Source organism: Bos indicus x Bos taurus, chromosome 5, assembly GCF_003369695.1.
Source record: "Bos indicus x Bos taurus breed Angus x Brahman F1 hybrid chromosome 5, Bos_hybrid_MaternalHap_v2.0, whole genome shotgun sequence".
NCBI lineage: Eukaryota > Metazoa > Chordata > Mammalia > Artiodactyla > Bovidae > Bos > Bos indicus x Bos taurus.
Genome location: NC_040080.1, coordinates 55,350,558 through 55,368,019, shown reverse-complemented (window position 1 = coordinate 55,368,019; position 17,462 = coordinate 55,350,558). Strand labels below are relative to the sequence as shown.

At 41.7% G+C, this 17,462-nt stretch overlaps 1 protein-coding gene across 15 annotated transcripts in view; it reads left to right on the top strand.

The window, feature by feature from the left end:
• The window catches only part of ANO4 (anoctamin 4), a 434,080-nt gene that overhangs the window by 292,753 nt on the left and 123,865 nt on the right, over nucleotides 1-17,462 (top strand). For 13 of the 15 annotated variants that reach the window (XM_027542020.1, XM_027542022.1, XM_027542021.1 and 10 more), the window contains 2 exons: nucleotides 2,262-2,306; nucleotides 12,005-12,136. The exons of 1 other annotated variant lie outside the window; for it this stretch is intronic. In XM_027542020.1, coding sequence (XP_027397821.1) covers nucleotides 2,262-2,306; nucleotides 12,005-12,136 — 177 coding nt within the window. The remainder of the gene's footprint in view (nucleotides 1-2,261; nucleotides 2,307-12,004; nucleotides 12,137-17,462) is intronic. One more of the 15 variants, XM_027542019.1, reaches the window with a different exon arrangement.

Genomic DNA, 17,462 nt, shown 5'->3' with positions numbered 1-17,462 from the left:
AGTAGTTCTAAATTTTTCACTTATTTTTGTTTTTAAAATGTTACAAAGAAAATCTTGGAACCCAAGGATTGTTTAAATTTTATATATATGTATCTATATATATATGTAATATATGTAATCAGTGAGAGAGAAGGAATACCAATTTTGTTTCCGTCAACAGTTGTTTGCACAATCAGTAATTTATCAATGTGAATTAATGCTATGTCATACATAAGGACCAAAGGGAAAATAAATATATGCTTAGATAGAGTCATAGATCAAACCAACAGCTTAAAGCCAACAGAGCTTAAAATGTCTACCTTTTGATAATAGTAAGGTAGTAAAACCTAAGGAAACTGGCTGTATCATAGACAACACCTCTGTGCGCTCATTACATAATAGCAGAAGAGTGCCGCCTGCAAGCAACATGAATACTTCTCTTATGCAGCATTCAGAGAATGTGATCCAGGCAATAAAATGAAAGCCATAACAACTGTGAATAATAATTTTACATGATAGGAATTCCTGCAGGACAACATTTTAGGAGGAAATACTGTTAACAAGTGGCCATGAGTTGGCCTTATTAATATTGATGTGATTTTACCTACGCATAGCTTCACTTGATACAACTTGGTGCATTTAAAATTTACATGACTTTTTTATCCAGCGTGTATTTCCAAAAGAGGAATTGTCCTGACATATCAGTTCAACAAAGTGTTCAAGCATCAGTTTGGACATTGAAATGCCTCCAAGAATCTTACCTTTATTATTTTCTATAGACTGTACTTCTGAATCCCAGATTTAGTCTCCTTGGATTTTTGTTTCTATGATATTTAAAAGGAAGTTGAGGAATAGATTTCTTGCGGGAAATGGTCACTAAAACCTGCTTTTGCTAAATACCTGTGTGTCCAAGCATATAGACTTTTTAAATAGACAGTTTCTAGAGCAGTTTTTGGTTTACAGAAAATTGAATATAGTACAGAGTGTTCCCATAGACCTCCTCCCACCCCTCTTACAGCCTCCTTACTATTGATACCTTGCATTGTGGTTTATTTGTTACAACTGATGGATAAGTATTGGCACATTGTTACTATCTGCAGGTTAGTAGCATGCTCTGTCATGGTGGTGTTTGTTTTAGTGGTCCATAGTTTACGGTTCACTTCTTGTCTTGTACAATTCTGTGGGTTTGGATAATTCAAGGTGCCATGTATCCCCTATTATGGTATCATGCAGAATAGTTTCACAGCCCTTGAAATCCCCTTTACTCTATCCCTTCTCCCCCCAGCCCAGACCCCTGGCAGCCACTGATTTTTCTATTGTCTCTATAATCTGCCTCTTTATAACATGGGATATGTGTTCAAATTTTCACAGATATGCACTAAAGTTTTGGTGTATAAACTTCCAATTTTCTCTAATATCTTAGTTCAAAATCCATGCAAACTATTCATCCATTTGTACCCATTGGTTGAAGTCAAAACCATGGAAAAGAGAGATTGCATTTTTAGAAGTATCTAATGCACATGTTCTCTGTTCACACTATACTCAGAATTTGCATTTGTAATACCTTAATTAATATTACATTAATTACATTTAATATGTAATAGAAGTACAACAGACCCTTAATAAGTCTGATTTTTAAGAAGAGTTTTTTCCGGGATTCCTTGGTTTACCTCTTTAATTAACAATACACAAGGGCCAGGGGTTAGACAATATGTGCTGGTGTGGTTATTTCCAGCAGGCTGTTGATACTTATTTGTTAGTGTCCTTCCCATACTGGTTGTAAAAACATATATTTTTACATATAATTTATATTACCTTTGCCTATATCAGATGACAGAAACATTCTCTAAACTTAAAGTGCTGTAGAAATATTTGTTAATGTAACAGTGTGCCTGTTAAATTATGTATGTTGCAAGCAGGCTGGCAATCTATCTCTGTATCCTGAAGAGAAGAAAAAAGCTGACCTCAGCTGAATTCATACAAATACCAATTGCTCCAAATTATTGCTCTGCACAGGTTCTATAGGTGAAGAGCAAGTGTAAAAATTGATGGTAACAAGGAGAGGAAGCAATGTCAATAGAAACTATTTCATATGATTTCATGAGTCAAAAATGCATGCCCTGCGTTCCCACTACATTTCTCACTGTTAATCTCTTTTTAGTTTTTTCTTCTTCACCTCTTACAGGCTTCTATCTTCAATCTCCTTTCCTTCCTTGCTAGTTCAAACTGTAACTGACGATGGGTTTTCTTCTCGACTGGCTTCATTTTTGCTGTTCTTCCAGGAGAAAAATCTATTACCTGCCCCGCCGGTACAAGTTCATGAGCAGGTTAGTAGCATGCTGTGTCACGATGGTGTTTCTTTTAGCTCTTGTCCTGTGTGCTCCCATCATTGACAAGGAAGACAAGCTGGGGAGGAGGGGCCTTTGTCCCATGGGAGAGCTGGTTGCTGCACCAAAAATAGCTATTTCAAGTTAGGCTGGGTTGGGGAGCGGGAAGCAAAGATGGAAATTTTCCTCTTAGAGTCTTCCCTGTGATTTCTCCACACTTGGGAGGCAGAATTTATCTGCAGGTCTGTTGAGGCTGGGTTTGAGAGGTGAGAGTTCCCCATCCTAATTCCCAGAAAGCCCCACTGTTTAGAAAGCATCTTTGGTCTGAACATTCCTTTTTTCCCCATGCAAATTACTCCCTCCACTATATATAACTTGAAATCCAAGTATAGCCAGTAACCCTCCCAGGTGGCTTCGGATCCTACCATGGGTAGTGTCCTCCTATGTTAATAATATTTTGTTAATAAAATTTGCAGATATATTACCTTACTCAGAAGCCCTCCTACCCTCTTTTTTTAAGCCCTCCTCCCCCAAAATCCTACTGGATGAGGACTACCTTTACTGTGCTATATTGCCTTCCTAAGCTTGTTTCTCCTTGGTTTTTGAGAAGTTGGGGATGAAGAGGAGATTTCAGTATGTTCTTTGATTTGATTTCATGGTGATCATTGGCAATCTAACTTCAAACTTTTAATTCGTCTTATGTAATCATGTTCCCTAAGCTGAGCTGATAGTTAAACAACTTGGAAACCATTACATTTGTCTGAAAATCTTTAGAGTTCAGTTCTGTGAGATCTAGCACTCAAATTCACTCTGCTTCTGTTCAGTGCAGAAGGATAAATAGAAGAATAGTTGATATAGTTTAGTGAGTTTAACCAAGTTCATGTGTGCTTGACAAAATATGACATGAAAATAGGCATTTAAAAAAACTAAGGTGTGCTTCCCGAAAATTTTCCTGAGAAGCATCGTTATAAGCAGTTCTTCCAATCAGATGGTTGCCATGGCATTTGGATTCACCAGAGACAAGTCCCTTGTCACATAATGACCTTCTACAGAAACTTCATGCACACTTTAGCCTATTTCAGTAGTTCTCAGACTTTAGCCAGCAGCAGAGTCACCTGGACAGCGTATTAAAACTCAGATTGCTGGGTCTGTGCTATAGCCTATGATGTAGGCCCTCCATCTAGAAGGTATATGAAGGCTGTTTTTCCAGTGCCTCACATATAGTAGGTGGGGCAAATGAATGAACGAATCTTCATATATATGTGTGAGGATTTGCAGTGGGAAAATAAGGCCACAAAGAAAAGCATAGGAAAACCAGGACTTCCTGAAGCATCAGACATAGATCGAGGACTGAAACATTGTTTGCAATGTGGGGAAGAGGTGAGCAATGAGGACTTGAAAGAAAATGGTGATTAAATGACCCATATAATCTCAAGGTTGGATGGGATATCAAATGTCATCAAGTCCAGCCACTCATTGGCTGTTGAACCTCTGTTATATCATCAGCCAGCCTGTGTTTAAACATGTCTAGAGACGGAATCCCATCTGTGAACACCTGACTTAGAAAGTGCTTCCTTACAACAAGTCATAAACTCTGTCTCCTTGACTTTCACTCTAAAGCACTCAGATTGTACTCCTGCTCCATGCAGAGCCAAAAAATAATCTGTTAAGTAAAACAGCAAAGTATATGAGAAAGATTGGAGGCAAGTGTAGGCAAAAGGACTTGGTGGGTATTTGGAAAACAAGAAATGGTGGAGAGAAAGAGGTTTATATATAAGGGATTGGGAGGCAGAAGAAGAGTGGAAATTCAGGGAGATACAGATGTGGTAAGACAGGTGTTGATTAGTTATCTGACACTTCTGTATTATGACTCACAGTAGGTTTTGAGGTAATTTGTGTCACAGTTGGTCTTTGAGGCTTTTGAAACTGATGCCAAAGCAGTTGAAGCTAAAGGTAAAGCCAGAGAATAGAAATGGAGAGGTGAAGCTCATTAGCCATCATGACCTGAGCCAGAGAAGTGGATGGAATTTCCCAGGGAGCAATGCATGGAGTGAAGAGAAGAGGGCCGGCAGTAACTGCTTGGAAAAATCTGCTTTAAGGAGACAGGAAGAGGTGGGGGAGAATGAAAAGGAACAGTTCAAGAAGTAGAAGGGGAACTGGGGAGGGCAGTATCAAAGGTACCATGTACGATTTCCCATAAGAAGGGGTTTTCTTCAGCGATGAACAATGAGAGATGAGAACTGATTTTTGGTCACCTTGGTAACCACCATGCTAGCAGTCTCCATGGAATGGTGGTTCTCAAACTTTCACATGTGTCAGGATCACTTGCAGGGCTCTTTCATACTCAGATTGATGGGTCCATCCCCAGACATGAGGTTCAATAATTTGTACTTCTGTTAAGATCCCCAGTGATGCTGATGTTGCTGGTCTGGAACTAGTGCATTTTGAGAATGATAATTGCAGAGAGGAGAGTAACAGAAAGCAAATTATAGCTGGTGGAGAACAGAGGGGGTCCTGATGAATCAGAAAGTGAGGGCTTACTGCTACCTTGTTAGGGTTTGCGGTGACAAAGGAGAAAGTGGATGGGGTTCAGAACAGGAGCAAGAGGAGGAAAGCAGACAGGGCTGTGACCATGTCACCCACCGCATGTTCTCTGTGTGTGTAGAAGGGAGGTTGTGAGTGAATAAGAGCTTGGAAAATCCTTGTTTCTTGAACTGGAAGAACAGCTTACTAAGCACTAATTTTTGGCCTGGAAGAGTTGATGCTACTTAAGCGCATACATAACAACTATAGAAGAATCGAGTCCTTAAAAGGCACTCACAGGCTCTGGGTCAAAATAAAGGGAAAAAAAAAAATCCCAGTTCTGGTTGTATGACACGTTGATTCAGAATGGCCTCTTGAGATAAGCCTTACTGCTGACCACACAGGATTAAATTTAGGATATCAGTGTGGTGGTATTACTTATTGAAGTCTGTGCAGCACAAATTTTTAAATGCAGTTTGTCAGAAAATTTTGTATCTGCTTTAACTCTTCACCTCAGGACAGGCTGATTTAAATGATGAAGAATAGGTGCCTCTGTAGCCAGAGATGATTTCCAAATTGCAGGGCTTGTATGTAACTTGTTATCCTAGTCATACACCAGTAGTAACATACTGACTTCAATATTCTGAGATCCTCATGCCATCCTAAATATGGATACTTAATTTAGCTTTTGGTTTCATTCTTCCAAATGATATTTTACTTCATTAATCCACAAAAGCACCCTGGAAACAAACCTACCTCCTTTCAGAATAAGGGAAAAGAAATAAAAATTGTGAAGTTTCTGAGCAGGTAGAAAAATAAAGCATCATTTCACAAATATCTTTGTTTGTGAGAAGTCACCTGACACCATGAAGCACACTCATATAATTCAGATATGTATTTTTGGGGTAAGTGTTCTTTTTATGCACATACTTGGTCTATTAAAGGATGCTTTGACACTTACCTTTGAGCAGACTTAGAGATATTACACAATACCCATCTAGTCAAGAAAGGAAATGTATCACTGTTCTTCGGCCTTATTTTATTTTTACTCTCACCAAATAGTATGAATATAGCCTGTAAAAGATATGCTTACGAAGTCATAAGTCTGATGATTGTGGGTGACTGGTAGCTGAAGTCTCAGTACTGCCCATTTGTTTTTCCTCCTCGCCCCCATACGCATCCTGACTGATGTTCTCCTTTGTGATGCTTGGCAGGATGAACACTTGTCCTGCTGTGTTATACACTGAGTGCCTGTGCAGTCTTATCAGATGAGTATACAGGCAACATTACAGCATGGCTTGGATATTTCCATCCTCACCTTAAAAAATTAACATTCGTAAATGTTCCAAAACCTTTGGACTCTTCTAGAAGATACTTAAGCTCTGCCCCAATTAGCAGCCTTGTGACCTAAAAGAATGGCATTAGTTTCTCAAGATCCCTAACTCCTATCTGAGGAGAGACTGCTAATATGGGGCACTTGGCTCTAAGAAGAGGAAAAAGAAATGCAAGCCTCTGTTGTCTGTTATCCATCCAGGAGGGCTTCCTTTCCTGCAACGTAGGCCTGTGTACGGTGCCTCCATTACATTTTTAAAAAGCTCATCTGTTGTGCTCTCTGAGCATATTATCTCTGAAAATGTAATCTAACTGTTTGAAACCTGATGCTATTATTATAGTATTCTGATCTGGGGAAAAGCAGCTGTCTCTGAAGTTACCTGTTTCATTTAATTCAGCCTAATTGAGTTGTCTTTAGTACAAACTCCCTCCTGGGTTGTTAGTGGCTCAAGAAAAAGGCCCTTGTTTTCTGGTTCTTCAGGGTGCACCCTCCATATCCAGGCTGGGACTCTGTACAGCCAGTAATTTATAAAGGCCTGCAGACAGGTTTATCGGTTAGGGGGGAAGTTCTCTGCATGTGGCCTTTTCTAAGATCACCACAGTCTCCCCGTCACCACTGAGGAAGCTGAGGTCAAGGTATTTTAACCAGGACCTTCCCAAGGCACAGCCCAGCCAAGGTGGGAGATGTGTGCCCCCTAGTTTGTTTTTGATTAACTAATTACTGTTGGGCTGCACTGGATCTTCATTGCTGCAGACGGGTTTTCTCTAGTTGCCGTGAGCAGGCTTCTCATGGCAGTGGCTTCTCTTGCTGTGGAGCACGGGCTCTAGGCGCCCAGGCTGCAGTAGTCGTGGAGTGTGGGCTCAGTATTTGCAGCTCTTGGGCTCTGGAGCACGTGGCCTCTTAGTTTATGCTTGCTCTTTCCAGCTACCTAAAACCTCATCTGTCATGAACTGGTCTTTGGGGGAGGACCCCAAATTTACCATCAGAACAACTTTCTTAAGAGAGTGACTCACCTTTTGGTCTAGATGCTAACTTGACAAGTCAAGGCCACAAATACTCAAGCAGGTGGTCCATCTTTATTGATTTGCCTGTGTAGTCTGTGAGAGGGATTTTGCTCGGTAAATGGCAGAGATGGACCAAAGTGACGGTGGATCCAACGAAAATCAATGCTCTGTCATTAAACCGACATTTTATCTTTCTCCTGTCAGAGGAGACGTTATTAAGTAAGCCCTACTCCTCTATTGAAGAGACAAATGAGATGCTTTCTGGTTAGTTAGTTTTTCGACTTCTCAGCTCTAAGTAAATTTCAGGATCACTTGTTCAGGGATCTCTGTGAGACATGGGAGCACAGACCTCAATATATAAGAGAAGATCATGGCTCTTGAATGTCTATTGAGAACTTGGTCAACAAAAGTTCATTGTCATCATCGTTTTCTTCATCCTAGAAACTACCACTTAATTGAGCATTTTGTCCAGCCAAGGCATTGTGTAAACCCTTATGCATTATCCTTACCAATTCCATCTGTAATGGGTGTGTTAGCTCAGAGAGGCTTAGTCCCTTGCCAACCACGGCACTCACCGCTTTTGAGCTGAGTGGTGAGAATGTTAATCCATTTCTCGCTGACTCCAGAGTCATCATTCTATACAAAAATGTATCCATTATGCTTTGTGAAAAGGAAAGCTCTTTATTAACTCAAGGCTTGTTTGAAATGGTATAGCCAAGATATGACCTCTAAAGTCACCAGCAACATATATTAGACAGCATCTGATTGATCATTTTAAAGACAAGGATACTAAGGCCCTGAGAGGATAAAAGGTTTGTCCCAGGCCTCTAGCTTGACTCTCAGGCTTTCCAGCCTGGTGGTTTTTGCACTGTGTGTCTTTCCTTGGCAAGATGGAAGGGGATGCTCACTGATGTCTGAGTGGCACAGTTTGGGGCCAGGAGTGGGTTTGTGGAAGAATGGACGTTAGTCATGCAGCCACAGAGGGACAAACTCTTGTTCCCAGAGCCACTTACCTGGGAGGTAGGGACAGAGTGTGGAGCATGAGTCTCAGCCCATGAGAACCTGGCCAGCCGAGGTCTGAGGAAGATGGGATCAAGGCTGTTTTGAGAGGTGTGGTAGTCTCCCATTGCTTTTATGACACATCCCCAGACAAATTTATTATCTCAGTTCTGTGAGTCATAAGTCTGGGTGGGGTAGCTTTCATCTGGTTTCTCTGCTCGGGGTCTCATAGGCTGAGATCAAGGTGATAGCCAGCCAGCTCTTCTTCAGAGGCTCCTGGGAAAAATTGGCTTCCAGTCTCATCCAGGTTGCTGGCACAGCTGAGCTTCATGCTGTCGTCGGACCAGGGTCTCCATTTCTTGGCTGTTAACCAAAGGTCTTTCTCAGCTTCTAGAGGCTTCCTGCCACCACCCCCACCCCCCCACCCCGCCACCGGCTCCTGGCCCCCTTCACCTCCAAAGCCAGCTCTGGCTAGTTGAGTCCTTCTCACACTTTGAATCTCTCTGACCTCCCTTTGGCCTCATCTCTCCTGTCTCCAGCCAGAGAAAGCTCTCTGCTTTTAAAGGGCTTAGTGATTAGATGTGTCCACCTGAGTAATCCAGTATGCTGTCCATAATTTAAGGCCCAGCTTACATCTGCAAAGTCCCTTTGCTGTGTTACACCCATATTCACAGGTTCCAGGATTAGGGTGCTGGCATCACTGGAGGGCCATTCTGCCAAGCAGTGGAGGCTACAAACTGCTGATCACTTTTGAGCATTCTGTTCTCTCGTTGTGAGCATGCAGCATGGACTGGTGTGTGTGATGGGACCAGAACAGTCCATGCTTTGTCTTCCTGCTTCTGCTCAGGCTGCCCGATGAAAGCTGGTTCACACCCTCAGGGGTTATTTTTAAGCTGTCTTTTGAATATCTTTCCTCTACCATAGTGTTTCAAAAGCCCACTACCTCTCCTTTCCATCACTTTACATTAACCTCTGTGGTCCTCAAAGAGTGATTAGTAACCCTGCTCTTTGCTTGGCAGTTTCTCCAAAGCATTTCATGCACATCCTCTTTTATAAGCCTCTTAGCAACTCTGTGAGGTCAGTGAGATGATGATGATGGTGATGATCCCATTTAAAAACCCTGGAAAAATAAGGCTCAGAAAGGTGAGTGATTTTGTGGAAGGTCACACAGCTGATAAGCAGCAGAACCAGGATTTTGGCATTGCAAGGGCAAATCCCAGCTCCTTTCCACCACGCCAAGCAGTCTACCCCTCACTTCCTTCTCCCCGCTCCTCATTTTTCACTTTCATACCCTGGTCGTCTCTTCCTCCATCTCCACAATTCACTTAAATAGTTGTGCCCCAAGCGTGTTGCAGAAAGTTGCCATTTCATTCCCTGAAGTTTTACAGCTTTGTTTTTCTCCACATTGAGCACTGTACCCATCTGGTTAAATTCGTAGTCATTGCACTCAGAGCCCAGACTCCATGAGAATGCGAAGTGTAATCCAATTAGTGCTGCAGACTGGACACGTGTGGGAGGTGAAAGCTCTGTTATGGAAAACCTCTGGACAAGGGTTGTCTTTCATGAACAACTTTCAAGGCAATCAGATGAAATAAAGCCAAGAGCCGCAGGGAAGCCCACCAGCTTAACCTAGGAAGTTTCATTTAATGACTAAATCATTGAACTTGAGCAAGTAATAGATGCTCATGATGCATAGTTAACTTTGAATTGAAAAGCTGAAGGACAAAACTGTTAAGAGGCAAGCTGGTTGCTCAAATTCTTGTCTTTGCAGAAAAAAGAAAAACGTAGTAATAATAGCCATGTTTACTGTGCACTGATACCATTCTGGAGGTTTTATGTACATTTTGATCATTTAATCATCACAGTCCTATGAATTACACATCATTATCATGCCCATTTTACAGATAAGGAAATTGAGGCATGGCAAAGTTAAATAACTTACCCAGGGTCACACTGCTGTTATTTACAGAGCCAGGGTTTGAATCTAGGCACTCCAGCCTCAGAGCTCATGTTCTCAACCACTGTGTCATATCACCTCTCTGAGGCTTACATCTCACTATATTTAAGTGTCTTTAAAAAGATAATGGGGCATCCTTGGGTCAGGAAGATCCCCTGGGGAAGAGAATGGCTACCCACTCCAGTATTCTTGCTTAGAGAATTCCATGGACAGAGGAGTCTGACAGGCTACAGTCCATGGGGTCGCATTGAGTCAGACATGTCTGAGTGACTAACACTTTCACTGCTACTAAAAAGATGATGAGGAAAGAAGGTGAATCTTAGGGGTGAAGTAAATGTAGGCTTTTCCCGCTTTCTTGGGTCTTTGGGCCATTCCAATCTATTATTTTCTGGCTATGTGACCCAGAGTAGAATCTTTATTTCTGTATGTATATATGTGATGGGGACAGGTCCTCTTGGAGATGAGAGTCTTCAAGAAGCTGGAGGATTCTTTCCAGTTTGAACTTTCAGAGGCTCTGGAAAAAGGACAGTCACCACCAAGCAGAGAAGGGAGTTGTGGTGAGGCTGGAGCAATGCTGAAGAGAAAAGGTGGTAAAAGAGGAGTTTACTGTTACTATTCATTTTGGAGTTGATTTGTTATAAAAAAAAATAATCCATTCATCTGGGAGTTTCACTGAAAAGGACAAATTGCCATGTGAATAATTTTAACTGGGGAGAAAAATAAAAGATGCCAAAATTTCATGTATTTTCAGTTAATAGAAGGCATTTAAAGGTTTTTCATCCCCACAGAAATGTGTCTCTTCCATAGCCCTTAAGTGAAGATTCCCATTATCAACTACTGTGATGGGCATGATCATGGGACTTTAAAATCAAAAGTCTAGAATCTGCATTTTGGTTCTGACTTTATTCACTGTCTGGGTAACTTGGGCTGGATAATTACCCCACCATGAGTCTCTTTTATGATGTGTGAATGAGAACGGTCCCTGTTCAGTCTGCCTCATAGAGCTGCTATTAATGTGTGCTCTTAGGGGAAAAAAAAGTTCCAGTGGTGTAGGTATCATTTCAAAGTCTGTTGTGGTGTTTGCTCTTCTAGTAGTTGGCTGTGAGTGGGTGAGAATCTGGTCACGTGGAGGCCAGATGTTTTCATCAGAAGTCAGAAGGAATGGGGAGGCCACCAGGGAGGCAAATCATGGCTTGAAAACTGCTTTGGGGACAGTGTTGGGTTTTTTGGCTTGGCATCATTGTGTACTCTGACCAGAGTGACACATGTGTGTCATGACACCCCACCCCAGCACCATGAGAACCATGGGGTCAGCTTGAAAAGAGACATGAAAGTTAAAAAAAAAACAAAAAAAAAAACACATGTCATCTGCTGAGAGGCTGTTCAAGGAAGGTATGAGGGCCAGAAAGCAAATGGTGATATTGAGCTCTCTGTGCACAGTCCACCCCTGAAATGTGCTGTCTCTGCCCCACCCCCAAAGCCAACTAACTACAGCTTCAGCTCTTCCCTGACTTTGGATGGGGAGATTTTCCAAGCACACAGTGAGTTTCTAGAATCTGCAGGATGGAAGAACTTAAGGTCTTGGCTGCTTTGCTTCAGGGAGTGTCCGCTTCCTTTCCGGAGCCTTCCAACCTCGTTCTGACTCCTTGGCCATCCATTGGCGTGTGGGTAGACATGTGACTCATAGCAATGATATCATGGGCAATCAGGACACTGGGTCTCGGCTTGCTTCCTTCTTTGTGTCCAGTGGGGGTTTCATGAGTGCAGTGAGCACGTCCAGCGTGTGTGGGTCATAATTGCGGCTCTGTGGAGACCCCCCTCCTGTGTTTTGGGGCAATGCTGACATGTTGTACCCTTTGGTCTTGCCTTTCATGTCCCACAGGATCGATAAACAAATAAGCAGGTTTCGGAGATGGTTACCTAAGAAGCCAATGAGGCTGGACAAGGAGACACTGCCAGACCTGGAGGAGAATGACTGCTACACTGCCCCTTTCAGCCAGCAAAGGATCCATCAGTGAGTGTTTCCTGTGAAAGCCCTTATCTTACTAAGTTCATGCAGCCATGGTAGATCCCTCTCCTGCACGCCTTTGATTCCGTGGTGCTTGGAAGGAACAGCCTAGTGCCCGTCTCCCCAGCAGTCCTGTTTTGTGTTCATATCCCCTTTCGGGTAAGCAGGCTGCTATAACAGACAATTTCCACATCGCAGCAGCTCAACACGGTAGAATGCTTGCTCATGTGTGTTGGGTGCACCACCTTCTGATTCAGAGATCCAGGCTCCTTCTGTCTTGTGGCTCCGCCAAAGCCCAGTGCTCAGAGCCCTCTGCAGGCTCATCTGCCTCGAGCCAGCACATAGGGAAGCTGTTGCCCTGTTAAAATGAGGGGTTGTTGAGTTAAAAAAAAAAATCTCGGTTCACCTCTCAACTCCCCTTTCTTTAGCAACTCACCACGTTGCCCCAGAAAAAGCCACGTAACCTAGCAGCCGGCTTCTGGACTCATGGATCAGGCTCTGAGGAGTGATTGGTCACTTTGTACTTGTATGGTTGGGGGAAGAAGGGGTTAGCTAAGTAATGGAGCCTTTGAAGAATTGCAAAAGTGACAAAGAATTGACTCTGAAGCTTTTGATGCGACAAGAAATCATGGCCAGAGGGCAGGGTCGGTGGTAGGAGAGAAAACCATGCCAAAGACTATAAACAACCAGGCCCAAGACAGCCTCTTAAAAGGAGGATAAATCAGGTGAGCCTGGCCTCGCTTTCAGCCAGACTTCAGGAATTCCTGGCACTTGCTGTTTTAGCTATAGCTACAGCCTCCATAAAAATGACTTACCTGAAGGAAAGAAAGGGGGTAACAGAGTTTTTTTAAAAACTAGGTTGCTGACTTTGGGAAAAATATAAACCAAATGGCATTGTCAAGTTGCAGAGAGTGCAAGGCGGGGGCACATTTCAGCAACAGAAAACCAGTTAAAGCCTTGGATTTCTGGAGGGTGCAGGAGAAAAGGAAAATCAAAGAATAGATGCTCTGCATCAAAATGTGTAATGTGTAATGCAAGGGAAGAAATGCCATAAGCCTCTAACTCAGCCAAACTCTAGATCCCCACCAGTTAGACTGATGCCAAACAAGCCCCGCTATGTGAACACTTAAAAGGGTTATTGAAGAAGACATGAAGCTCACAGCCCAGCCTCGAAATCCTAGCTAAATCCTCCGTGGGAAATAGGAACTGAGCAGGATTTCAAGTTAACCCCAAGATCAGGACCTACGATGTTTTCTTAAGAGAAAAAGACAGATGAAAGCTGACGTTTTCCCACTCTTCATTTAAACCCTTGCTGTGCCTGTGTTGTTCATCTTGAAGTTTCTTACACAAGCGGGTGTTTGTTTTTAAAGCCTTCTGGAATAGAGTATGATTTACACGCAAAGGTTCACTTTGCTTCTCACCTGCCTGAGAGGATGCCTAGCAGATTGTAGGAGGGTCTCAAAAGTTTTAGCTGGATGGATGGGTAGATGAAAGCATCAGTGAAATATATGGTGTGCACCTGGGGTTTGTTTTACTTCAGAGGAACACAGGTAAATGAAAGAGAAAGGCTTCCCAGTACTTGTCTTCACGCTGGTTATGTTGTGTAATATTCTGGCTTTAGAACAAAGTTTCTCAGCAGAGTTATCAGTCAGAAGCACCTGGGCGCCCACCAGGATCCCTCGGAACTAGACCTGAGAATTATACCTTTATGGATATTTTAAACGATATAATAAATGAGGGCTAACAGCCTGTGTGATGGTGGTATTCAGCCATCTCTCACATATATTTGAGAAGCTTTTTTTGACATGTTTGGGTATTTGTTCACTGAATAATTTTTCATTCAGCAGTCACTAATTTGATGCCTACTTCTAGCCAGACACTGTCTGGATACAGGGCATATATCAACAAAATATAGGAAATAATACAGAACCTTGACCCCACCTAGTAAATAGAGTAGACTGTTTTATTTAATTTTAAATTTTCCTGGAGTACAGCTGATTTACAATGTTGTGTCAGTTTCAAGTGTACATCAGAGTGGTTCAGTTACGCATAGACATATATGCATTCTTTTTCAGATTCTTTTCCCAAATAGGTTATTATATAATATTGAGTAGAGTTCCCCATGCTATACAGTAAGTTCTTTTTGGTTACCTATTTTATACATAGCAGTGCATGTGTGTTAACCCCAGACTCCTAATTTATTCTTCCCCATCATGTTTCCCCTTTGGTAACCATAAGTTTGTTTTCAAAATGTGTGTGTCTGTTTCTGTTCTGTAAGTAAGTTTATTTATATCATTTTAAAAATTAGATTCAATATATGAGTGATGTTATATATTTGTCGTTCTCTGTCTGACTTACTTAGTATGGTAATTTTAAATTTCATCAGCATTGCTGCAAATGGCATTATTTTGTTCTTTTTTTGGCTGAGTAATATTCCATTATAACTATGTACCACATCTTCTTTATCCTTTCCTCTGAGAGAAGACCACTTGAATCACTATAAAAGTATGTTGAATGTGACTTACAAGAGGGCTTGCTCCATCCTCCAGATCTGGAGGGAGACTATTTAAAGATAAGGGTGGGTTAGGAGAAAAAAATATTTGAGATGAGCCTTGAAGGATAATACTTGTCCGTGTAGGTAAGGGCGAAGCATATCCTAAAAAGAGAGGGTAACATATGTTTAAAACTACAAAGGCATGAATCAGAACAGGGTGTTTGAAAAACCACAGGTAGTTTTCTGTTTTGGGGTCGAAGGTGTGAGAAAACCTGACATCATTGTTTGAAAAAAAGAGAGTGATCGGTGGAAGATGAGCTTCCAACATAGGAGAACTAAGGAGGAAGAAGCAGAGGGACAGTTGGAACAGAGCAAACCTCAGAACCAGACCTCAGTGGGACCGAGAACGTAGTTTAGGCAGTTCTCCTGTGCCGCTGGGAGAGGAAAAGTTCAACAAGTGTCTTGAATGTTATAGGCAGTGGGGATTTCTTTCTGTTTGAAAACTAACATGCCACATGGACAACATCCTTTAATGAATGTATATAAATAAGATTTGAAGAACACAGGCTGTCCACTTGGAAATAATGGTTTGAAGCAATTAGAAAAAGATTTCCCTAAGGACGGTTCAAGAGTGATTTTAATGGGTTTAAAGTGAACAGAAGTGCTGGCTAATGAGCTCTGGGAGTTATAACATGATCCCTGGTTTTCCAAATGCTGTCCAAAATCTCATGTGGTTTCTTTGCAGAATATTTGATATTATGTTAGTCCAGGAATTGAAAAAAGGATAATAGAAATGTAAGGGTGTGTGTGTATGTGAGTGTACATGAATGTAGAAGAAGAGACAATGGGATGTTTAATAAATAATGACCAAAGTAGAAAAGAGCCTTAAACATACTCTGCCCTCAGGATAAAACTCAGAATCCTCGGCTGGCCCACCAGCCCCCTCTTCCTTTTCCCTGTTGTATGCTTTGGCCACACTGAGCTGCTTTGACCTCAGTATCTCTCTGTACCCTCCTTGTTTACATTCTCTTCTCTCACCTGGAATACCCTTTCCCCGAGGCTCCCTTCTTGGCACATTGCATCAGAGACGTTTCCTCCAGAGAACCTTCTATAATTTCCACCCTCCAACCCTGATTCTGGGTGAAGTACACTCTTCTATGTCTTGGTGATAATATTTTTGCTATCATAATTCTTAATAGTATCCATTTTCTTTGCTTTCTCCTAGACCATAAGCTCCTCTAAAGACTGTGTCTATATCACCATTTTTGAGTCCCATAGTTGGTACTTTATAATGATTTGTTAAATGAGAAAGTAGATGAATAGATAGAAATGAAAATAGGAGAATCATATTATGAGCAAAGAATAAAGATGATGTGAGGTTAGCTCACTGCATACTCATCTCCAACCAAACATGACATTTTCTCCTCTCAAGTGGTCCATGTCCATTGTCATCTGTCCAGTAAGAGGCATAATATTTGTCCAGTTGCTGAAACCAAGGTCTAGAATCTACTCTAGACACCTCCCTCACCTCCACTTCCCACATCTAAGATAACTCCAAAGGCTAATGAGTTTTTATCTTAAGTGTCTCTTTAATCCAGTCATCTCTGCCACCACAATCTCACCTCTGTAATCCAGAAATAATAGGTCCCCTGGCTCCACCCTTGCCTGCCTCCATTCCATTTTCTTTAAAAGCATACAAAATGAGGTTTTTTTAAAATGCTTATCTAATCATGTTACTTCACCCTGTTTAGAAAAAATATGAAAATTATTGAGAATGACCTACAAGGCCTTGAATGGCCTGGCCATGCAGCCAACTCCTCTCCAGCCTTATCTGCCTTGACTACCTTCCTCCCCTCACTTCTTACGATCCAGACATATACAACTTCTCTCAGTTCTTTCGATATACTCACTTCAGGATATTTGCATATGCTGTTTCCTCTCCTTGAATTCCTTTCTCATTCCTTCCCCCTTCCCCAAGTTTATTCTTATTCATCCTTCAAACTCAGCTCTGAAGCCTCCTTCCAGGAAAACCCTCCTTCCATCCTTCCAAAGACCATTTCTCTTTGCTTTGTACTCTTTTAGCAGTGTGTTTCCCTTATAACATTTTTCATATTTGAGATTTTATAATTATTTGGGTATTACATGGTTAACGCCTAACTCTTGAGTAAGCTTTGAACGCTATGGAGGCATAGGCTATGTCTGTTTCTGCTCATAATTCTATCTCCAACATTTAACACAGCACCTAGCATATGATAGGTACTTAAATGAATAAAATGAGGATAAAAGTAGTAAAGATAACATGGAATAAATCTAATCTTAAATTTTTGTACTTTGAACTACATTATACAAAAGAATTAAAGAATTGATTAAAAACCAAATAGCCTAGCTTTCTAGTTTCCAGTTACTTCAAACCCATATCAGTGTTTGCTATGCTCAGTTGCTTAGTCGTGTCTGACTCTTTGCAAACCCACGGACTGTAGTCCACCAGGCTCTTCTGTCCACAGGATTTTCTAGGCAAGAATACTGGAGTGGGTTGCTATTTCCTTCTCCAGGGGATCTTCCCCACCCAAGGAATCAAACCTGGGTCTCCTGCATTGCAGGCAGATTCTTTACCAACTGAGCCACCAGGGAAGTCAAATATATCAATGTTTGGGAGGCAATAAAAGCAAACCTGAGTACATATCTCTATAAATTAACATACAATGCCGTTGGTCATTTTATATGGTGTCACTGAAAGTGGACCCTCAGATGGGAAAACTCTTATTAGATGCCAGACACTATTTTAAAAACTTTAATCCTCATGGGAGAGATGGTGTTATCACCACCATTTTGCAGATG